Here is a 23,021-nt window from a genome sequence, read left to right as displayed (position 1 = left end):
TTCTTAGCTCAGCTGACCAGGCGAGACGGTCTACTAGTTAGAATTTCTAGGTCAAACTTTAGCACAGCCGACTAGGTGAGACGGTCCAAGGATTTCAGGCATGATTAGCCTCTTTAACCGGCTCTGCTAATCTCAGCCGATCAGGCAAGACGATCTACTAGTTAGAATTTTTTTGGTCAGACATTAGCTCAACCGACCAGGCGAGACGGTTCAAGGGTTACTGGCCAAACAAGCCCTTTTTAACCGGCCCTGCTTTCTTTACACTTGACCAGACGAGGCTAGCTATTTCATTATTAGTATATGGTTTTAAAGTCCAATTTACCACCAAGTGAACCAAGCTCCAGCTTAAATGCATTTAATTCAGGCATAATCCACTGGTCTCTAGCAACTTTTATGGCGTCACTCCGGCAACTCTTTCGGCACAAGCAGCTTTTTGGCAAATTCATTTTTCTTTCCCTTCTCTTTTACCCAAACTCAAGTTTACACATTGAGTTTGAGGGGAGATGTTAAGAATATTATGTTAGGGTTATTTACTTCCTTAAGTATTATTAGTCTATTAAGTTACTTGTCTCTCTATAAATAGAGATGTCTGTATTCATTATCATAATAAGAATATCAATACAATATAGTCCATTGTGGACTTTCACTCTCCTTATTATTCTTCCGCTCTTCTATATCTCTCCATTATTCTAATACAAAGAAAATGTTAGTCGATCGGGTAATTAACTTACATTGTATTAGTTACGTTTACATTTTCATGATAAAAATGTTACTTTCACATTGTACTTATTTTAGAACTATGTTTGCGTAATACATTTGCAACGAATTATATGTAAGTGACCATGAATTAAAAAAATGAAGATGAACCTGCAACTGATGAAGAAGGCGATCCTCCTATGTGCCAGTATTCACGTATGTCTCAGCGATCATCACAAAGTATGTGTAGATCCTCTTATCTATGTCACTTGTAATTTAATCTAGCTATATATAGGTTTGCAATTCTAAAATAGTATAAACAACTTGTTAGTCAATAGCTTTACCCTTACGTAATTTATTTATTTTTTGGTTTGATCATTTGCAGGTAATCGTTAAGTGACGTACTTAACCCGTTAGGTTGAATACGTATTGGACGCCAAATGCTGGCTTTTTGTATGTACAATAATTGCTAAGTGAACCACTTGTTTCTAAGTTATTGATCATATATATGGTACAATTTGCGTTTACTCTCTAATTTGTGATGTGGAGATTATGAGTTTTGCACTATCATTTTGATATGGATTGAAATTATTGGTTTTGGATTTGATTTTTGATTTAGATATGTATTATGAGTTTTATTCTCCAATTAAGTAGAATGTTAAAGATTGTAAAAATGTTATGCTTTTTGCAGGGTTTATTTGGAATCTGAGATTGTAGTTAATGCTCGTAATTAGTATTGTTCATGCTAAGGTTTTGGTTTTAGAGTGAGAGTTTTGAATGTAATTATAAGAGGACTTGTAACATATTTTGTGAGGAATTGTAATTTATTGGGAGCAATTGAGATTGTATGTGAATAACATTTTGATTCAAATATATATTATGAGATTGTATGGGATTGTAAATTTGGATTTGTTATTAGGTTTTCAAACCAGAAAAAAACAAAAATTAAAACAATTAAAAGGTATATGGGGAAATTTTTTTTCCCCATATATTAAATATTGTGGGCGTTTAGCATTGTACAAGTGCTCCCTTTTCACTCGCACAATATGAGAGCCCCTTCTTCCAAAAGGGGACGATTGCTCATGTGGGCGCCTCCTTTTGGAAAATGAGGTGCTTTCACAGTGCCAAGCCCTCTTATCAATTTAGAAACTCTTAGCTTAAAATGCTCCATTTTGGAGGCGTTTTTTATTGTACATGAGTATCTAAATTGAAGTCATGTCGCTATTATTTGAGACGTGTGCCAAGTGTCCATATTCAAGCATTTCTAAATCAATTTGGGCTTTTTTTTTGCCAAAAACACTCCAAATAACCAAGTCACTAAACTAAACTTTTTTTTTTTTTTTTTTTTGTAGTGACTTATTGTGTTAAAAACTTTTTTACTTTGCTCCTGGAGGCCTTTGCTCATGCATAATTTTTTTTAATAATAGATTTGGGTTATTTGAAGTTTGTGCATCAAATGATTCTCGTCACTTAAAAAAAAAAAAAAAAAAAAAGGGATTTTTGTTATAATACGGCCAAGGGCTAGGCCTTTTTTTTTTTTTTTTTTTTAGAGCAAATGCCAAGCTTAATTATTTTGGTTCATATATATATATATATATATATATATATAGTAAATAAAATTTCAAAAGAGGTGAGAGAGTCATGGCCAATACCAGCCATCCTCTCCCTTTGTTTCTGTTTAGAAGTTATGTTTGCTAGTCTATTTTTAGGAAGTGCTTTTTTTATTGAAAAAAGTGTTTTGATGTACAATGATGAGAGGAGAAAAAAGTGTTCTAAAAAATACAAAAGTAAAAATAGTTTGAAGTATTTTTCGCTTTTGGATTGTTTGTTTTGAAAAGAGAAATAAAAATGGAGAAATAAAAATTGTTATCAACATACCCAAATTTGTTTTTAAAATAAAAAAAGGTAAAAATATAATTTACCCATTCAAACTATCAGTCATTTTTATTTTAACCTTCTAATGTTCAAAAAGTAATAAAGTAGCCCCAAAAACTTCTAAAAAGTTGTAATTTGGCTACTCCGTTAGTCAACACTGTCAAATTAGATGAAAAATGTAAAACGACGTCGTTTTTTGAGGTTAAATTAATAAAATACCCTTTTAAAAAAAATCAATTTAAAAAATGACTCCCAAAACGACATCGTTTTGAGGAAAAAAAAAAAAAAACAAACAAACAAAAACCCTGGCCACTCCCATGGCCAATGGGGTGGCAGGCGAGCCACCCCTAAACCACCGTTGTTGTTGTTGTTGTTTTTTTTTATTTTTTTTTATTTTTTTTTTTCACCTCAAAACGACGTTGTTTTGGAGGACATTTTTTAAATTGATTTTTTTTTTCAAAAGGGTATTTCAGTAACTTAACCTTGCCAAACAACATAGTATTGAATTTTTCATCCTATTTGACGGTAATGACTAACGGAGTAGTCAAATTGCAACTGGTTGGTAGTTTGGATGGCTACTTTATCACTTTTTGAACATTAAAGGGCTAACATGAAAATGATTGGTAGTTTGGGAAGCTAAATTATATTTTTCCCATAAAAAAACACACTTTTCTCAAAATCAATTAGTAACAATTAAAAACACAAAATACTTTTTAAAAATATAAAACACTTTTCAAAAATATAGGACCATCAAAAAAAAAAAAAAAGGTAAAGTTATATATCACATTTTTACCTCACGGTGAGATAAAAATGTGATTCCTAATGATACTATTATCAAAACATTTTTATAACATCAAAACAATTTTTTCAAAAATAATAATAATAATAATAAATAAACCAATTTCCAATACCTTTATAAAACATATCCTAATCAATTTCCAATAAGAGATAAAAATTGAATAATAATTTTAAAAACTATATTATATTTGGAGTAACAAAACAACATGACCTTCAAATTTATCCTTTCCTAGCATGCATACAAATTAAAGGTGAAGTATACAAAGGGACAAGAGCCTTGGAATAAATGCTCAACCAATATTTCTATCTTGGCCGTTTAAGAAAGAATTCAGTAGTAGTTCCTAGGGCCTACTTTTTCTATCGACACTCAACTTGGGTCCCACAACTCAAGAGTAATGGAAGTGAAAAATTTAGGTAGTAGCATTCAAAGAGTTAAGAGGATAAATTGTATATTTTCTTTCCATACCAAATTATGAATTCAATTGAAAGATTGAACACTCAAAAATTTAAAATTTTGGGTAACATTATCAGTGATCTCCTAATTTAAAAAGAGAAAAATTGGATAAAATATTTTTTTTAAAATCTCTTGACTTTAAAAGTAATTTGAAATTAGAAAGGATAGATAGATCTAAAAATGAAATTTAACTTAAACATAGAATATGCAACCTATCCTTAAACGACCTTTCTTCTTAAACCGTACTTTAATGTTTAAACGATCTCTCGTTTTGAGATAGATCATTTTACTATTAAAATGATCTATGCTGAGATCGTTGTAACAAAATAACCAAATTTCAGAACGTTCCTAATTCTGAGGTTTTTTTATAATCATAACACATTAACATAGTAAAATAACGATAAAATAGTAGTATATATAACATTACTTTTTTATTTTATGTGCACATATTTGAGAACGCTAGGATAATTTTTTACCTTTTAGCTGGCAGGTAAAACTATTAACAAACAATTTTACGTTATAGTAAAAAAAAAAAACCTCTAGATGAACAGTTGGGATAAACGTACCATCTTTTTCAGAGAGTGACCCTTTGATTGAAGACAGGAGGAGAAAAAAGCACTCTTGGTGAATCCGAAAGCCATAGCCCATAGTACAAGAATCCATGTTCCTTGTTCTACTGAAGCAATGCAGTCACAAGACTCATCATGCACGCTTTTCCATGTAGAACTTCATGCGTGGCACATCATGAGTGGCGATATAATAATCTCTCAACAGCCAACCAAACCTTAGCTCATCACTTCATATAAAAACACACCAAAAAAAAAAAAAAAAAAAAGTGAAAAAACAAAAAACAAAAATACCATTGTCTTTTCTTTTAGCGGTATGGTTATAAATATATATAGAGATAGGAGTGTTTTTTTTTTTTTTTACCAGAGAAAAGTGAGAAGAAAATATGAAGTTTTATAGAAAAACAAAGTGGGGACAGCGATGGCAAGCAGGTAGAGTTGTATAAGAGTAAGGTGTGGGGAAGAGGAGTCATAGAGATCTCAGATATTGTATTATCCCTTTATTCAAAGCTTCTCTCTCAGAGACCCATTTGCCTCTTTTTGGGTTTTGAAATCCGAGTTAAAACTTACACTGAAGACAGAAAGAGAGAGAGGTAGTTCTCTCTCATTATCTCCGTTTCTCTCTCATTTTCTCCCTCAAATTGTTCTGTGGGTACTTGTTTTTTCTTCTCTCCCCGTTAGATCGCGTCAGATATACTATAGATCATTCTACTAACATTACAATTGCCTTCTATTCGTCCTTATCTTTTTCAATTTTGACACATATTCTTGTCTATATATATGTGTGTGTGCGCGCGCCTTAATGGTTGGTTTTCTTTCAATTGCATAACAGATCTCCATTTCGACAGTAGACCCTATTTTTCTCCGTTGATGTCCTATTTTTAGATGATAGATAAGCTTAATTATAATAGTATACCAGATGGGCATTTGGAAAAAAAAGGTAAATATTTTCTGGGTAAAATTCTAGATGAGTTGCTTCGTTCTCCAACGATCTGTTTTGATTTACTAATTACAAGATGGGTTATCAAGAAAGTTGTTGTATCATGGATAAATTGCATGTGTTCTGCTTCTGCATTCTTGTTCTCTGTTTCAGCAAAATATAGATGAATGCCGTGCTATAGTTTGGCGGGTATGCATTGGAACTATGTGATTTTGCTTTTTCTTTGTTGCATGCTCTTTTTTGAGGTCATACAGCCATTGATGATTCAGGAGAAAGACAGCTGATTGGCAAGCAGCATCAATGAAATCATGGGAACTTTTCTTACGTTTCAAGAAATGATTAAAATAAATGATGCACTTTTTCTTTTATTTTCCCTTTTGCTTTTCCATGGTCTGGTGTAAGATCGAGTGCTTCTCTTTCAGCCTTTTTTCACTTAGTGGGAGAGAGAGAGAGAAAGAAGCCGACGGCTGGGTTTGTTAGGTTTGGGACCCAATATCATGTGATTGTGAGCAGTGTAAAGGCAACTTGATATGGAAAAGCTGTATGTCGGTAATTGATTGCTGTCAGATCTCATTGTTTACAGCTTACCCAAGTTGTTTTAATTGACAAATGGATCTTAAACCAGTACGCGGTTTCATTGATTTTCCGGAGTTGTTTTATAATCTCTCTTTTTTTTTTTTTGTACCTAATTCTCTCTCTCTCCATCGAGTTAATTGAGTAAAAGTTGGACGCATACTGGATCTGTCCTTGAAAATTGAGTCTTGTTGTGTGACTTTCATCGATCTGATTGCTATGCTCTTCTGCTGTTTGTAACTTGTAACAACAATTATCATCTTGCTTTAGATTGATGGGTTTTACTCAGTGGTAAACATACATGAATACATACATTTAAGTGAAGTTGTTGCATTGAATAGAAAAAAAAAAAAGGAAAAGAAAGAAAGTGAAGTTGTTGCATGTCTCTTGTTTTCTTTTGGCATCAGGTAAGCCTGTCTGGATAATATTAACGGATAATTGCAGGACATTTGGGATGAATGGAACTTCAATGGTTGATTTAGCCCATCCATTTTCTTTTTATTCATGATGCTAAGTTTAATCTTTGGGATGATAATGGGGAATGAAATGGGAACTTAGAATGTTATGAATGATGTGGTTAGAATGGATGTTGTAAGTTACTAAGTTTTCTTCACTTCTTTGACTTCCGAATTTTAGGATAGGTGAAAAATATGTAATTTGGGGAGTGATGGGTGGTTCAGTTTTCTTTATTAATAAGATTAAAAAAAGAAGTAATCCCTCTGTTTTGTGTGATGACTGATATTTGCTGAGTTGGGGGAGGTGGAATTATAGCATTCTCAGAAACCAAAATCCACTCTTTAACTTTCCTTGCATCTGTGCAGATTGTTGACAACTTCAGGGATCATGAAGCATAAAGATGGAAAACCAGGTCCCCAAGGGGACAAAAGTTCAAGGCTTGTCCCCATGTCAATCATGTTTATTGTGCTATGTGGATTTTCATTTTACCTTGGTGGAATCTTTTGTTCTGAGAAGAACAGGTTTAACACCAAGAATGTTGCAAGGGATGTCCAATCTCCCAAGAGATCAGTAGCTACTCCTCTACAAATTAAACCTACTCAGTTTCCTGTATGCAGCAGTGACTATCAAGACTACACTCCATGCACAGATCCAAGGGTATTATTAATTGTTCATTTTTGTGTGCTATAGACCTTTTGGGATCTAAAACAAGGCTGTATGGTACCAAATTCCCTTACTGCTGATTTGTGTTTATTTGTACAGAGATGGAAGAAGTATGGCCTTCAGCGGCTTAGTTTCATGGAACGCCACTGCCCTCCTGTATATGAAAGGAAGGAATGCTTGGTTCCACCACCTGATGGGTATAAGCCACCAATTAAATGGCCAAAGAGCAGGGATGAATGCTGGTACAGGTATTATGATCTTTCAAATTTTAAGTCAAAGTGCCTTGCTAACTTCCTGTGTATGTGGGTGTTTTACTCTTTTAATGATATTTCGATTACTTATAATAAAAAAATAAAAATAAAAATTGCTAGGATCTTATCTCCATTTTAAGTTCTTCACTGAATTTATCATGTGGACCTTTCAGGAATGTGCCATATGATTGGATTAACAAGCAAAAATCTAATCAACATTGGCTGAGGAAAGAAGGGGAGAAGTTCCTCTTTCCTGGTGGGGGTACTATGTTCCCTAGAGGCGTTGGTGCATATGTTGATCTGATGCAAGATCTGATTCCAGAAATGACAGATGGGACTGTTCGAACTGCGATTGACACTGGGTGTGGGGTGAGTGGCATTTTCATCTTCTAGTTTGTTCATGGTGTTCATCTTGTCTAAAGTAAATGAGATTTAGAATTGTCTTGGTGGCTTGCCATGGTTCACTGTTTGATGTCGAACGAAACTAACTTCTAATTTTCTTTGTTCCTCTCTAGTATTTACTTATTTGTCTATCTATCTATTTATTTGTTCCTCTTTAGTAACTTCCAAGACATGTTCATCTGTTTGCAATATTGGAGATGTTCTAATGCTAAGTAATGCAACTTCTATATAATCATTATGTTTCAAAAGTTAGCCACTTAATTTGTATAATTATCTTATTTTAGGTTGCAAGCTGGGGTGGTGATTTGTTAGATCGTGGGATTCTAACAGTTTCTCTAGCCCCAAGAGATAATCATGAAGCTCAAGTCCAGTTTGCACTGGAACGTGGAATTCCAGCAATACTTGGCATCATTTCTACACAGCGCCTTCCCTTCCCCTCAAATTCATTTGATATGGCTCATTGCTCAAGATGCCTTATCCCCTGGACAGAGTTTGGTAATTCTTCTCTCATGTTGTAAATTTTTTCTTTCAAATAGTGATTAGCATCTATAAATCTAAGAGAATTGAGTCCCTCATGTAAAATTGTGTAGTGACCTATGAGTCCTTTTCAAGTCCTTTTATTGCTTATTGTAACTTTTGGGTGAGAATGCCCAAGTCATATGATCAAATTAGAGTGCTTGTCTGCTGTGTCTACTAGATCAACATTTTTTTTTTTCTGCCTTTTCTTATTGGAAGATAATATGTAATTCTTTCTGAGCATATTGTATATATCTTATCTTGTAAAGAGTTATGCCATCTAATTTCCTGGAATTTTACAACTGTGTATCAATGACTGGGTACTTGTTCCACTACTTTGTTTATTTCCAAGAAATTGGGAGATGCCTTTAAAAATTGAGGTAGGTTGCACTAGATAGTACCAACTCTGTAATTTAACTGTGCACCAAAGGATCAGATTGTTCATGGGGGTTTATTTTGTGGCCTGAGACTATTTTCTTCTCCGACTTAAATGCGAGAATGTTTTAAATTCTTGTCCACATTGGTTGTTCAAATTTCCTTTTAGAATATACATAGAAATTAAGCAAAAAAAGCCTGATTTTTTCTCCTTTTTTCTTGGTTGGGTGTTATACTTGCTTTCTTTCACCAATGGAAATTTCCTGCTTTCAGGTGGAATTTACCTCCTCGAAATACACCGCATACTTCGTCCTGGAGGCTTCTGGGTTTTGTCTGGCCCACCTGTTAACTATAAAAACCGCTGGCGGGGATGGAACACAACTGTGGAAGAGCAGAGATCAGATTATGAAAAGTTGCAGGAGCTGCTAACTTCTATGTGCTTCAAACTGTACAACACGAAAGATGATATTGCTGTTTGGCAGAAATCTTCAGACAATAGTTGCTACAATCAGCTGGCTAAGCCAGATGTCTATCCACCTAAATGTGATGATAGCCTGGAACCAGATTCAGCATGGTACACTCCACTTCGCTCTTGTGTTGTTGTTCCAAACCCGAAGTTTAAGAAATCTGCGTTGACAGCCATCACTAAATGGCCTGAGCGGTTGCATACTGCACCTGAACGGATCTCAGATGTTCATGGTGGAAGTGCTAGTACTTTCAAGCATGATGACAGTAAGTGGACGGTGCGAGTGAAGCATTACAAAAAGTTGCTCCCTGCCATTGGGACTGATAAGATAAGAAATGTAATGGACATGAATACAGCTTATGGAGGTTTTGCTGCGGCTTTAGTTGATGATCCCCTGTGGGTCATGAATGTGGTCTCGTCCTATGCTGCCAATACACTTCCTGTCGTCTTTGATCGTGGTCTCATTGGCACATACCATGATTGGTAAATTTGAATTTTTTTTGAACTTTTGAAACTTTCTCTCTGCATTGATGGCATACTTAATCTCCTCCCTTGTAACTTATTGATTAGATCATACTGGATGGTGTCTGATGATAATTTGTTCAATTTCTGTTCGGTAGGTGTGAAGCGTTCTCGACATATCCTCGAACTTATGATCTCCTTCACCTTGATGGCCTTTTTACAGCCGAAAGCCAAAGGTACAGCACTCAGCCTAATGTTTTTTTCGTCGTGAAGTAGGTGGTTATTGTTTAGATGATGACATTTTGTCTGATTGGGTTTGGCAAGAACCCTCACCTCTGATGGGATACAGTAGATGTTGAAAAATGAATTGCAGTTGATAAAACTTGTCTTGTTGACTAGAGTGCCCAAGCAGACTGTTCAATTCTATTAATAACAAAATAGAAACAGGTTACCAACTTGTTGACCTTTACTTGAGAGAAAACATATAGCAACAAAACTGAAGTTTGGAATCCTAGGGGGATAGTTTGAGAATCTAGTTAAGTGGGCCCAACTGGAGCCATATGGTAAAAATCTATCTTGTTGAACAGCTAGTGAGCTTGCTGGTGGTTTGAATTTTGCCACAATTAGGTGCGACGGCAAATCATTTGATCCCACTGATATAGCTGACTTGCACTTAACCAACTGCTAATACTCTACAACAGACTTGTCCCACACGGGCAGGTCGAATGGAAGCCTTAGTGGTGTCATACCTTGAGGTCTTGTGTTCGAGTCCGGACTTAAATGATACCTGTGGTTTGGGAGCGATTGCAGGTATTCGGGGTTTACTCTGTAAATGTGGGTCTGAAGGGCAAAAAATACTCTAGAACAGACTTGCTTATTATCAGCTGAGAGTACTTTCATATGCATAAAATTGAACACTCCAGTCTATTGATGCATGAAACACTTGATTCATTAAAGCTTATTATGATGAGTAGAAAAGTTAATAAGGCTTATACAATTATGCATGGTTCTGACATTAGCTAGTACTCTGGCAGATGTGGTATGAAATATGTGCTATTGGAGATGGACCGGATTGTGCGACCCAACGGGTATGCAATAATTCGGGAATCTAGCTATTTTGTGGATGCTGTTGCCACCATTGCCAAGGGGATGAGATGGGATTGTCGTAAAGAAGACACCGAGTATGGCATTGAGAAGGAGAAGATATTGATTTGCCAGAAAAAACTCTGGTACTCCCCTAACAAGAGCTCAAGATGAGGAACATGGAAAACCAAACCATGATGAGAATCTCTTGGGGGGCAGAATATAAATACAAATTCGGTGAATAGAAGAAGCAAAGAGAAGCAAATTTTTACAGAGAGATTAGTTAAAAGTCTATAGAAGCCAAAAAGTCCTTGAAATTCATATTCTTCAACTGAAAATTAGTTGCCCAATAATATGATTTTGTTTTAACTTTATATTATAGATATAAAATTCCTTGCAAGGCAGCAACATGAACCTCGTATTATTCCCTTATTTTTTGTTCATTATTTATTTTCCTTCTTGTGTATTGTTGTCTTTCTATGTTGTTTAACCAAGTTGTTGAAAATATGCGAGGGCTTGAATCACTCCCTCACAGCTTGTGATATTTCTGAAATTTATTGCTGCATTTCAATGTGTTCATAATATTTTTGTGGTTGTTTTTTTTTATTTCCTTGTAAATGCAAGGATTTATGTTCTTTTTAAATCATAACAAGTGGTTGGGTACACAATTTAAATGGAGTTTATTTTTCGTTATTTATTTTATTTCTAGGCAATGTGGGACGCAACAATTAGGATTTGAACCCAACAAAAAAAAAAAATTAACATAATTAAGGTGGAAGAAATTGAATGAACTTGATTAGACTTTTTATTTTCTTTCAATACATGCATATCTATTAAGATCACAATTCTCATTAAACTTGAAAATAGACTTATACATAAGATACTAAAAAGAAAAATCTCTACCGATTACAAACAAATATTATATAAACAATTGCAGAGAAACAAGCCAAACAACCAAAGAACTTTGGATAACTGTTCCTTCTTCCAATCTTCGTTGTGGATAACTGTTCCTTTTTCCAATAATTCTTCAAATGCATCGGCTCTGAGTCAGATTGGAAGGGGAAAATTTCAGTAGATTGATCGAAATTGATCCCTATCTTGCGTACATTGACGCTACAACTTTTAAAGTTGTACAAAATTAGGCGGCAGAAGCCCTCTATGAGTATAATATCAGAACTTTCAAAACTCACGGGACGAGGATAGCGTTCCACCTCTTGAATGGCTTTAATGCTTATATTCTGTCTCTTGCTCCATTTTTTTGTTTCACTATCTTCCATTACCCAAAGTTGCATAGAACTATCTTCCATGCAAAGCATTGCAAGGTGGCCGCTGTAGTCCACGAGCTTCATATGCTTGAAATAATGTTCCTTGCATAGAGGAAAAGGGAGATCAAATATTTCCCAACTTTCTGTATCTGCAAAAAATGTGAAGATCTCATGATTGGTCATGAGCCAATGAAGCGCACCGCATGAAGAAACGGCAGGCTCCCATCTTAAGTACTCGATCCATGGCAGCAAAACATTTCCCAAGCGTTTCCATGCGCACGTTTCTGAAGAATAAACCTCACAATGAAGAGTATTGTATAATTTAGATTTGTAATTTGTCCATTTAGACTTGGGACTTGAAAATCGAACTATTTTATAGCACAAAGGCTCTAATCTGAGCACCACCATCCCAATTCTTTGGGTGAAAAATCGTGTTTTAGGATTCGGAATTTGGTGCCATTCTTTGGTGCTAGGCTTGCAGACATAATATTCAGGTATTCGATATCTTCTTGGGTTGTCTTTATTCACGCATAATAAGATGCCTTGTTTGGTAGCCGCTTCTATTTTGACAGGAGCAGGCAAAAATTTGAGGGACACTGTAGAATCATCAGTAAGAGAATTAGATACAAACTGGGACATGGATTGTATGAAAAACCCGGATATTGTTTTTGTTCTTTGATGGAATGCTTGCATGAAATTTGAGTCGTAAGTAATCGAGTTCAAATCTTTCGAAACCAATCTGCATCGCCCAATAGTCTGTAAAGATGTCCGGCTAAAGATTTCGAATAACATATCCAAAGAAAGAGTAGGGAACTCCATTAGAGATGACGTATGAGGAGGCTTCTGTTTTTGTTCTGTAATATAAGATTAAAATAAGATTAGGAATAAAATTAAATAAAAAATGATTTTGAGTTATGTGATTATTTATTTGATTTCTAATAAATATGATTAAAATAAAAAAATTGAAAAACAAAAATTGAAATCATGAATAATAAATTAATACATCCTGATTTTTTTAATCACTACTACAACAATAGTAATAATAATTATTATTATGTTAAATAACTATAATAATGAAAAAAAAAATCAAAAGAGTGTAAATATGACGTGAGCAACTAAAAAAACTTTACAACTCAATTACAACTCAAAAATCATAAACTGGAATAAGCTATTCTTGCCAAAAAAAAAAAAACATAAACTGGAATAAGCTATTCTTGCATTGGAAAGAAGCAAACCTGGTTGATGAATACGTGCTGCCAAACACCCGTGTCTTCTCCAAATGAAAACCAAGCCTCCAGTATCTAATCACAACACCGGACCCGAAAGCACGGCTGTCTCCCACCACCGGCACAGTACCGCTACTAGACCGACGCTACCGGAGATAACGCCGTCAGCCCACCACCGACTGCCGTCTCCGCACTCAGACCAGAAACACTTAGGCTCCGACTTTGCAGAACCGCGCAACCCACCGTGACAACAAGCGCAAACGCCAACGCTCAACCCAGCTTTCGCACAACTTCTGCGCAGGTAAACCACTCCAGAACAATGGCTTACTGCACCGTTCAGAAAAATACCCCAAAAAAGATTTCTTATTGCCCAAAATCCCAAAATCGGAGAAAACCAAAAGATTGCTTAGCAATTTAATTGAATTTGTTTTTCGATGATAAGCATAAATGCCCTTGCGTCGCTTTTATAGAATAGAAAATAATCCTTATCTTAGTAGTAAGAGGAATCAATAATTCCTATTCCTTCTTGGAAGAGAAATCCTAACCTAGTAAGGACTAATTATTTAATAATAATAATAATGTAATTAGAGGAGTGCGAGCATATGGTGTCATATCTCAATCTATGTAAACTCCACTTTGCATATGGCTTCATATGTTAGAAAATCCAGTTTGGTTATAGTATACTTAGAATTTAAAGCAAGAAGAGGAACATGTTCTTCCTTTACTCGTGCTCAACAAGAATTGATATTTGTGATTCCGCTTAAATCCATATTTTGCTGCCATATCTTCAAATCCAGGCTATATTTTGTTATGTTCATATTAACTTTGTATTTTCCAATTAGATTTTCCCTGGACTTTAAAGTTCATCCATACTTAAATTGATTTTATGCAGAATTATTTTTTGGGGACGTTTGATTTGGACGGGAGGTATTTGACATATTGATATTTTAGAAAATAGAATGGTGTATTTGTTTTTGTCGGAGCCCAAATGGGATGAGAATGGAGATGGTGGCTCTGCCAGTACTAGAATATCTCTTTTGAATAAGCTGGAATCAGTTATTTGGTCACTGATGACGTCTGGAGGTCGGTCAGAGGCTCGACTATGGCTTTGTAACACTATAGCAGGCATAAGGTCTATCACTTCCCACCATCAGCGTGAGTTATTTGTGAGCTTATTGAGATCTAAACCACTAAAGCGGGCTTTATACTGTCAACTCCTGCGAATGATATTTGAGAAAAGACCACAGAAAGTGGGGTCCGTCATAGCCAAGAAAAGCTGCATACTTGAGAAATTCTTTGAAGGTAAGTCAACATTACTAATTGTGCTTCAGTTAGTTTTCCGATTAGTTTGCCCATCTATTTTGTTCATCTGAAAGAGAAAAAAAATAAAGCAAGATTTTTTTTTTTTAGCCTCTTTCTTGTAGCTGTACATTTCATTATTCAGGTTTATGAACTTTCCTGTCTTTGTAGAATAATGTTTACCAGCTGATTAGGAAGTATGTGTGGCTGCTGTGGGCATCAAGTCACATTTTCCTATGTATTGTAAAGTTGCATTATTTGGCATATAGTGCATATGATCTAAATAAGTACTAATGTAAGATAGACACTCCATAGAATGTGATTTTTTCAAGTATTCTTTTCAGATTTCTGATTGTGCCATAATTGCTGAACAAGGCAGGAAATCCGAGACGTATATTGCAATGGTTTTCTAATTTTGCCACTGGTGGTGGAGTGGAGCACGGAAAAGGTGCTAAGGCATTATCCCAATTTGCTTTTGTAAATCGGGATATCTGTTGGGAGGAGCTTGAATGGAAGGGAAAACATGGTCAGTCACCTGCAGTGGTTGCTACCAAGCCCCATTACTTTCTAGATTTGGATGTCCAACAAACTGTCGAGAATTTCCTTGACAATGTGCCTGAATTCTGGTCATCAAATGAGTTTGCTGAGTCGTTAAAAGATGGTGAGATTTTGTTCATTGATAGAGAATTCTTTGTAGAATATTTTATTGATTTGATGTATAAAGAGGATTCAAGAGATGTATGGGGAGTCATAAACGATTTCCTAATTGAGGAATCTTTCTCTTCTTTGTGTCACCACCTTCTTATTACTCTGGAGGAGAAGGACTTGCATAATTTTCTGGAATTGCTTTGCAAACTTCTCAACCCAAGAATGGAACCTAGGGATTTTAGTAATTCATCTTACTTGTTTGAGGTTATACTTTCTAAGTGCAGTGACTGTGGATCTATTGATCAGATGCTACTGTTAAATGCGGTTATTAATCAGGGACGCAAACTTCTACGGGTTCTACGTGATGAAGAGGGCCAGGAGGAACATGCAAAAATCAAAGACATTATGTCACAGATTTGTGCAATATCAAGCAATGCTAATAGCTTGGTGCCCATCTTTACAAAATGCTTCAAAACAAAGACCATTAAAGCAATAACATGGCTGGGGCTTCAGTCTTGGGTTCTTTATTATAGATTGTCAGAGGAGTGCCAGACTCCTGATTCCTGGGAATCATTATTCATGGATAATGGTATAGGTTTTCGGACATCGAATAAGTATAAATTGCTACATCATGATGGATTGTCAGAAGAAAGTGGTTCTGATTCTGACTGTAAAGCATCAAAAAGAGTTAAGCCCAAGAAGAAAGAAAAAAGAAGAAAGAGAAGAAGGAAAAACATCGATCATGATGGCAGCGATGACAATGAGCTGCCATATTTTGATACTACAAGTATGACAGTGGGTTTGCAAGCTAATGCCGGAAGTTGGTTGCTCTCTACTGATGGATACTCTATATCATGGAGCTGTGTAAGTTTAATTATCACTCTTTTATCACCTATATCAATTGTCAAGCTTTACGCTTACACCACAACTATGTTTTACTGTTGCCTTTTTTTTTTTTCACTCTTCTCCAATACTAGTTTTCCCAATCTGGTAAATTTTTCTTTGTAGAGAATTATGTAGTCAAGCACACAAATTCTGTCTTCCGACCATGTTTGTTGAGGTCTCTTTGCATCGTAATTAGTATGACTAGCATGATATGGCACTTTGGTTCTTGATAGAGAATATAGGGCTCATTTGATAATACTTTTAGAGATTGCCTTTTACTTTTTGGTTGTGAGGTGACGTAAAGGTGAAAGTAGTTTTAAGTGTTTTGTAAGTTGCGTTGTTTGTTAATGCGTTTACCTTTTTTTTAGCAATCCTAAAAAACATTAGCAAACGATTCTATAATGATTATAAATGTGCCAAGGAAACATAAATAACAACATGAACAAGCCCTTAATAGCTCAAATGAATAAGTTGCTTTGATTTCAGCCTTTAATATATATGTTTGATCTGTCCTTTTTTAACTCCCATGTAGTTGTTGTCCCTATGAAAAACTATTATACTTGGTGTACATAGCAAATAAGAGAGCAATTCTATAATGTTTCACGGATTTTCTGACAATGTTGCTATTTTCTAGGCGGACTTACCAGAACATCTTTCTAAGCATTGCTTCTCCAGATGGATGAAATGGGTATTTGCAGAGTGGGGAATGAAGCCTGCTTGATTGGGTCGACACCGAATTATTTGCCACATTCTGCATCGGCCCGAAAGCAAACATCTATAAAGAGTTAGAAGTTTGTTTTCCAATTGTTGTAACATATTATTTTGTTTTGTTCCTCCAGCTCATAGATATATATGTACGAGAGGTGGTGTGAACTGTGAAGAAGTGGTGGTTTGCTCAATTATAAACTTTTGATAGGTTAATCGCTGTCGTTGATTCTAACAAATGGTGTTTGATACAGCTTTACAATTTTTTTGTCTTTTAAGATTGAAAAACATCTTAAAACGACTTACGGTGTCGGTTAAATGCCTTTGAGGTACTTATGGTAAGGCTTAATATCAAAAAACTATTGTAAAATGGTACATGCATACATTCAATAGAGTTGAGGATTACAATAGAGTTGAAGATTACACTCAAGAGCTAAATCTAAACAGAGTATTTCTTGCGAAGATACCAATTTGAAATGCGGAATTTAGACTCAAACCTCACAACTAACAATTGCGTAGTAATTTTATGCAACAAATAAATATATCAAACCACCATAAAACATAAAAACCATGCATAAATACACCAAGATTTTGTTGACAAAGTGAAAACCCTCTAAATAACACATCACTGTAAAACTACTCAGGGCTAGCTAAGTTGAGGAAATCAACACTAAGAAAGATTTAATTACAACAAAACACACTTATAACCCTTTGCGTTGGTTAGACAATCTATATGCAGACGGGCTTATTATTTGCCTCTTGCTACAGCAGCTCCAACTCCTTACTGGCCAATTTTTTCTTGATCTCCTTACTTACCTGTCGGTAGACTTCAAACGGTTTGTTGATGTAGAACAGATGTGCTTTGATCACTCTAAGATATTAAACTTCGTATGCTCATACCAACCGTTCCTCTTGGCACACAAATAATTGCTAAGCTTGCAATGTATGAAAACACTTCATATCAACATGGAAGAACAATGCTTCGCTTTTTGAAAATCGTGCCTTCAAAGTCCTTTTATAGACTAGTGAAAATCAGCCTCGAAACTTAAAGTCGAGACAGGTTAATGAGGCGTCTAAGCATGCTTAAGGTTTCAATCCTTTAAATAGCTTCTTGTCTGGACACTAGCGCATGGTGCACGACATAGCCAGCAAAAATTTATGTCTTAACAAATTCATCCAAACGTGTGGATGACGTAGCAGAGCAGACGAAACTCTTTGTTTCTCCAATTCATCCAGACACGTGCGAACGGGCCAGCAAACGAAAATATTTGTGTGGGAAACATCTGGACATCAGCATACGACCTTGTAGGCAAAAATCATTGTTTGAGCATTTTGTCCAGTCATTAGTGGATGAGTCCGCAAACAGAGCTTCTTGTTCATGATTTTCTTTAGCAATCTTCAACCCCAATTATAAGTACAAATATACCCAATGCCACAAATTATAAAGGCACTTAGTTTGGACAACGAATAGGCCAACTAGAAACCTAACACTAAGGTATTTTAAGAACCTTGATTTAGTTTAAGTGAGAGTATATGTGTTGTTACCAAACAAAATAATAAGAATAATCATTTCATTTAAACTTCTTATATTGACAGTAATACACGTTCATATTCTTAAAAGAATGACCTTCCTTGTACCCAATGTACCCTTAGTTTCAATGACATTACATTGTTCCTAAAAAGAATAAAATAATTCAAGGACCAAGAATAAGATGACATCATCAAATATCACATCTCAATCTTATATTAGAAAGATAAATAGCCCGCATAAAGTGTGTTGATTATAAATGTACTCATGGGTGTTAATTAGTCTCACATTTTCTTATATTAAGTAAGACTAAGCTCTATAAGTAATTCTATATATGAAGCTTCAAATTAATTAGCTCTTTTAAACTGATAGCGTAAATGTGGCTAACATTTTCCTTAAGTCGTTAAATAATAGCGTAGATGAAGCGTATCTTTACCCTTCATCAAGTTGATTTTTACCAAGTGATTGAAGCTCTTAGAGATACTTGTAATTAATTGTGCTTGGATTAATACAAATTGAATGCAATTGAGTTTGCTCTATCTTTTATCTTCCTATATTGCTTTGTCATATATTCTTCATTTGCTATCTCTATCAGCTCCATCTTAATTGCATTTTCATTCTTATCATTCACTTAAATGAACCTCGGTGAAAAGAAAAAACAGGGTAAATAAAAAAGCAAGGAAACAAGTAAATAATTTGCTACTCTATATAATGTACTTCTCAAGGACATGGCTTCTGGAAAGTACTTGCTAGAGTTGATAACTTTTTTATTGAGAAATGCAGCAGCAAGAGATGGAAAGATCATCAAATTCTGATCAGGTTGTTCTCATCCTGGACCAACAAAATCCTAGAGCTCCATCAATGGCTGCCGAGCTCAAGGACCAGACATCCGCAGATGATCAAAAGGTCACTCAAAACCCTGCAAGAACCAAAACCCTACGCCGTCTTAGCTTCTCCAAACCAAAATCTCGATTGGCAGAGTTCAACCATCCACCTGCATACAAGATAATCCCGGAATCCGGCGACATGAGAGAGCCCGTTCTGTTTGAAGAAAACCCTTCATCCACTGACGACGACGATAACGAATCATGGGATGAAGAAGAAGATGATGATGATGATGGAGATAGAGAAACAAGAAAACCGAGAAGATCTCCAAAGAAGAAGCGAAAATTGCAGTGGAGGTTCTTGCTGGAATGGGTACTATTTATTACCATAATGACATGCTTAATCTGTTCCCTCACCATAACTTCCTTAAAAAACAAGAGCATGTGGGGTTTGGTGGTCTGGAATTGGTGCTTGATGGTGATGGTGACTTTCAGCGGCCGGCTGGTTTCCGGTTGGGTGATCGGATTCTTTGTCTTCTTAATCGAGAGAAACTTCATGCTTAGAGAGAAAGTGTTGTACTTCGTTTACGGGCTGAGAAAGAGCATCCAAAACTGCGTTTGGTTGGGTCTTGTTTTGCTTGCATGGACGCTAATGTTCAACGCCAAAGTCCACAAGGAGAACAAAATGCTGGAGAAAGTTTTCCAGGCGCTGGTTGCTGTACTCGTTGCAGCAACAATTTGGCTTGTCAAGATTATCCTAGTGAAAATGATGGCCTCCTCATTCCACGTCGCAACCTACTTCGATCGGATGAAAGAAAGCGTTTTCCACCATTACATTTTGGAGGCTCTGTCGGGTCAGCCATTGATGGACGAATATCATGATCATCAAGATAACCGTCTCCGCCACCTGTCCAAGTCCATGCCAGGGAAGTGGAAGGAAGCAGGTACGGTTAAAATTACTAATTATCTTAAAAATTTAAGAGACGAATTTAATTGTTTAATTTATATTGTTATTATTATTATAACAGGGAGTATATTCAAGTCGAAGAAGTTGGGGTCAAGGAAAATGGATTTGGAAAAGCTGAGGAAGCTGAGCATGCAGAAGAAGAAGATGTCGACGTGGAGCGTGAAGAGGCTAATAAACTACGTGAGGTCGACCAAATTGTCTACCATTTCAAACACTGTTGATGGTTTTGGGAAGGCGGAGTCGGAGATTAGCAGCGAGTGGGAAGCCAGGAGCTGCGCTCGAAGGATTTTCAAGAACGTTGCCAAACCGGGTGCCAAGTACTAATTCATCTCTATCTCTTAATTTAATTATGAGTTGCATGAAATTGAAATTATGCCTTAATAAATTCTGAATTATATATATATATATATATAGCTTAATTCTTGACATTGGCGTTTATGTGTTGAGGGTTCTCGATTGAGAGTAGAGAAAAGTGATAAAAGTGGGAGAATAATCAATTAAAAAATTAGCATCATCTCATAATTAACTAAGTTGGACATTTCACAACTTGTTTTTTCTTCATAATGTGTATTGATTATGGTTCACATTTTAGAAATTTAGAATTTGTTTTTATTTTTATTTGTTTATAATGTTGAAATTTGCACGGCCAATTCCACGTCAAGGAAAACGTGAAAGCACTAAATTAAAACAACTTAGGTTAAAGGCCTCTTAGGGTGAGCCGACGGGAAATATCATAGATACTTAAGTCAGTTAATAGCCTTGTCAAACTCGCTCCCAAATCTCAATGAGAAATGAACGTTTGATGATCATTTTTTCCATTAGTAAAAGCTAGGGGTTATTCCTTCTTCATATGATTCTGTCACATGTTGTCTTTCGACCGAATTAGGTATAGTTTGTCCATAAATAATATATGGTAACAAACTCCAAGTAAGAAATGTCTCCGATATTAACCCCTCTTCCATTTGGCATTAAATGCCAACCGCCCTGCAATAATTTAAGAAGTTACGAGAGACAAACGTGAAGGGTGATGATGATCATGATAAGTGGACTACAGAGTATTTCCACCACCACAAGCATCGGCTAAGAATTGTGCAGACCAGCTATATATTGTGGGTGGTCGCATGTACAGCACCAACATATATATCAGCTCTTTCTTTTGGGATATTATGGTGTAATAAGCACGTGGTACGGCTTTATCCCCGGCCACCCCCACTGATTTCAGTGGATGTATTGTAAGGTGTCCACTGGGTATCATCTGGCCAGATTAGATGGGTGCATGCAGGACCACCATTTTCACTCTCATGGGCATGCAGTTTATCCCACTACAACACGCACATTGCAATTGCATTGCAACAATATAAAAACGTGTTCATCTCATTAATCTTAAGCAGGATATATATATATATTAGTGCCACTAATTCAATACCAGTCTCCTTAAGTTGGACGAGTTCAAGTTGTCCATGTCAACATTAATAAAACATGGAATCAAGTGTTTTAGGTTGAACACGTTAGCCCATATGCGTTGTCGGAATCTCAAAGGCCCAATCTTCCTTTTCCGCAACTTGTTCTAGATGACCCAAATCTCAAATCCCAATAATGTGATTGTTTTGAAGGTACATTGAAGAGGAAGATCTGATGAGATTTCTGATGAGGGTTGAGATTCATACCATTTTTCCTCTCTTTGAAGGAGCCCTTGAGACCGGAAGGATTTCCAAGTCTTCATTCAGGAATTGGGTGGTAAGTGATCAGAGCTTTTGAAAGTAAATATATAAATAAAAGAAAGTGGTGATATCGATCTAATGATAGATTTTGCATGCAATTAATGAATCACTGCTAGGTTCGAGCATATTTTGAAAGAAAAGCTCTGGCACATTCATTGAATGATACCAAGACAGCAGTGCAGCAGCTTCACAAGCTTGCAAGTTCAATCGTGATTGTGATAATATTTGTGGTGTTTCTGTTGGTGATGGAGTTGGCCAACAGCAAAGTTGTCTTGTTTGTAATAACCCAACTGGTTCTACTGGGTTTCGCATTTCAGAACACTTGCAAGACCATTTTCGAGTCCATCATCTTCGTCTTCATCATGCACCCTTTCGACATCGGAGACCGCTGCGTAGTCGAAGGTGTTCAGGTGATTGATTTAAGTTAACTCAACCAAAAATATTTTTGGTCTACTCTAAAAAACTTCATCGTCTAATTCTACCTTTTATATATATATACAGATGGTTGTGGAAGAGATGAACATTCTGACAACAGTTTTCCTTCGATACGACAATGAGAAAATTTACTACCCCAACTCAGTTTTGCTTACAAAGCCGATCAGTAACTTTTACAGAAGCCCGGAGATGGTTGATGGTATTGATTTTAGCATTGATGCCTCGACGTCAATGGAGGTTATTATTTCACTGAAAAAGGCCATACAAGCGTAAGTACTAAAAATTCCTTCCATTCTATTTCTGTGTATATATATATATAAATGATGGTGTTGAATGCATGGGATTGCAGATACTTAGAGAGCAAGCCAAATTACTGGAATCCAAAACACTCGGTGATCGTGAAAGAAATAGAGAATGTGAACAAACTGAAAATGTGCTTGGCTGTTCAACACACCATCAACCATCAGAACTATGGGGAACGAAACAATCGGGTGACAGAGCTTATATTGGAGCTCAAGAAGATGTTTGAGACACTTGATATTAAGTATCGTCTTCTTCCTCAGGAGGTCCATCTCAACAAAATCACCGACCATTGATCACAAAGCCAACGCCAGGATGTTTTACTTTATTTCTATCTTAAGACTAAAATAATGGAACATTTACTCATGGGGATAAATTCCCCATGGATCAAGAACTAATTTCTTGTATTTCGTACTCGTATTTTTGTGCCTTCAACCTTCCTGCTACGAAAAATTTAACTGAGCGTTGGGTTGGGTTTTACGTGGATATGTTTAATAAAGTCGTCTTCTTTCAACATAAAATGATCTTTGTTGAAAAACTTCCAGTAATTTTATTTTTTTAAAAAAATAATAATAATTTCAAGTGAACGTTTGGCTCCTTTTCTTTCACCTTAATTGTCCTGGTCTGTTCTTTTTACGCATC

General features: G+C 35.8%; 4 protein-coding genes across 6 annotated transcripts; 3 read left to right on the top strand and 1 right to left on the bottom strand.

Annotated features, from left to right (window-relative positions):
* The first annotated feature begins 4,785 nt into the window (after positions 1-4,785).
* ERD3 (S-adenosyl-L-methionine-dependent methyltransferases superfamily protein) lies at positions 4,786-11,120 on the top strand. 3 transcript variants are annotated; one of them, XM_059585551.2, is made up of 8 exons: positions 4,786-4,982; positions 6,724-7,015; positions 7,121-7,269; positions 7,446-7,641; positions 7,959-8,169; positions 8,839-9,514; positions 9,652-9,729; positions 10,528-11,120. In XM_059585551.2, the coding sequence occupies exons 2-8, from the start codon at positions 6,746-6,748 to the stop codon at positions 10,748-10,750; spliced, it is 1,803 nt and encodes a 600-aa protein (XP_059441534.2). In that variant the 5' UTR covers positions 4,786-4,982; positions 6,724-6,745; the 3' UTR covers positions 10,751-11,120. The 3 variants fall into 3 exon arrangements, with proteins under 3 accessions (XP_059441534.2, XP_059441536.2, XP_059441535.2); XM_059585553.2 differs by lacking the exon at positions 4,786-4,982 and adding an exon at positions 5,020-5,041; XM_059585552.2 differs by lacking the exon at positions 4,786-4,982 and adding an exon at positions 5,539-6,193.
* Positions 11,121-11,475: 355 nt separating this feature from the next.
* LOC132174074 (F-box protein At5g49610-like) lies at positions 11,476-12,660 on the bottom strand. The gene has a single exon (XM_059585782.1). The coding sequence runs from the start codon at positions 12,658-12,660 to the stop codon at positions 11,476-11,478; it is 1,185 nt and encodes a 394-aa protein (XP_059441765.1).
* Positions 12,661-13,155: 495 nt separating this feature from the next.
* Positions 13,156-16,824, top strand: LOC132173280 (uncharacterized). Its single transcript, XM_059584733.1, has 4 exons — positions 13,156-13,368; positions 13,960-14,369; positions 14,746-15,878; positions 16,534-16,824. The coding sequence occupies exons 2-4, from the start codon at positions 14,027-14,029 to the stop codon at positions 16,618-16,620; spliced, it is 1,563 nt and encodes a 520-aa protein (XP_059440716.1). The 5' UTR covers positions 13,156-13,368; positions 13,960-14,026; the 3' UTR covers positions 16,621-16,824.
* A 2,073-nt stretch (positions 16,825-18,897) lies between these two features.
* LOC132175925 (mechanosensitive ion channel protein 10) lies at positions 18,898-22,873 on the top strand. The gene is made up of 6 exons (XM_059588021.2): positions 18,898-19,900; positions 19,985-20,240; positions 21,537-21,660; positions 21,761-22,054; positions 22,146-22,348; positions 22,429-22,873. The coding sequence occupies exons 1-6, from the start codon at positions 18,910-18,912 to the stop codon at positions 22,673-22,675; spliced, it is 2,115 nt and encodes a 704-aa protein (XP_059444004.2). The 5' UTR covers positions 18,898-18,909; the 3' UTR covers positions 22,676-22,873.
* Positions 22,874-23,021: the final 148 nt, after the last annotated feature.

The sequence above is a fragment of the Corylus avellana genome, chromosome 3 (genome assembly GCF_965113065.1).
Source record: "Corylus avellana chromosome 3, dhCorAvel1.hap1.2, whole genome shotgun sequence".
Taxonomy (NCBI): domain Eukaryota; kingdom Viridiplantae; phylum Streptophyta; class Magnoliopsida; order Fagales; family Betulaceae; genus Corylus; species Corylus avellana.
Note: the sequence above shows the minus strand (reverse complement) of the source record. Positions and strands in the feature narration are given on the sequence as shown.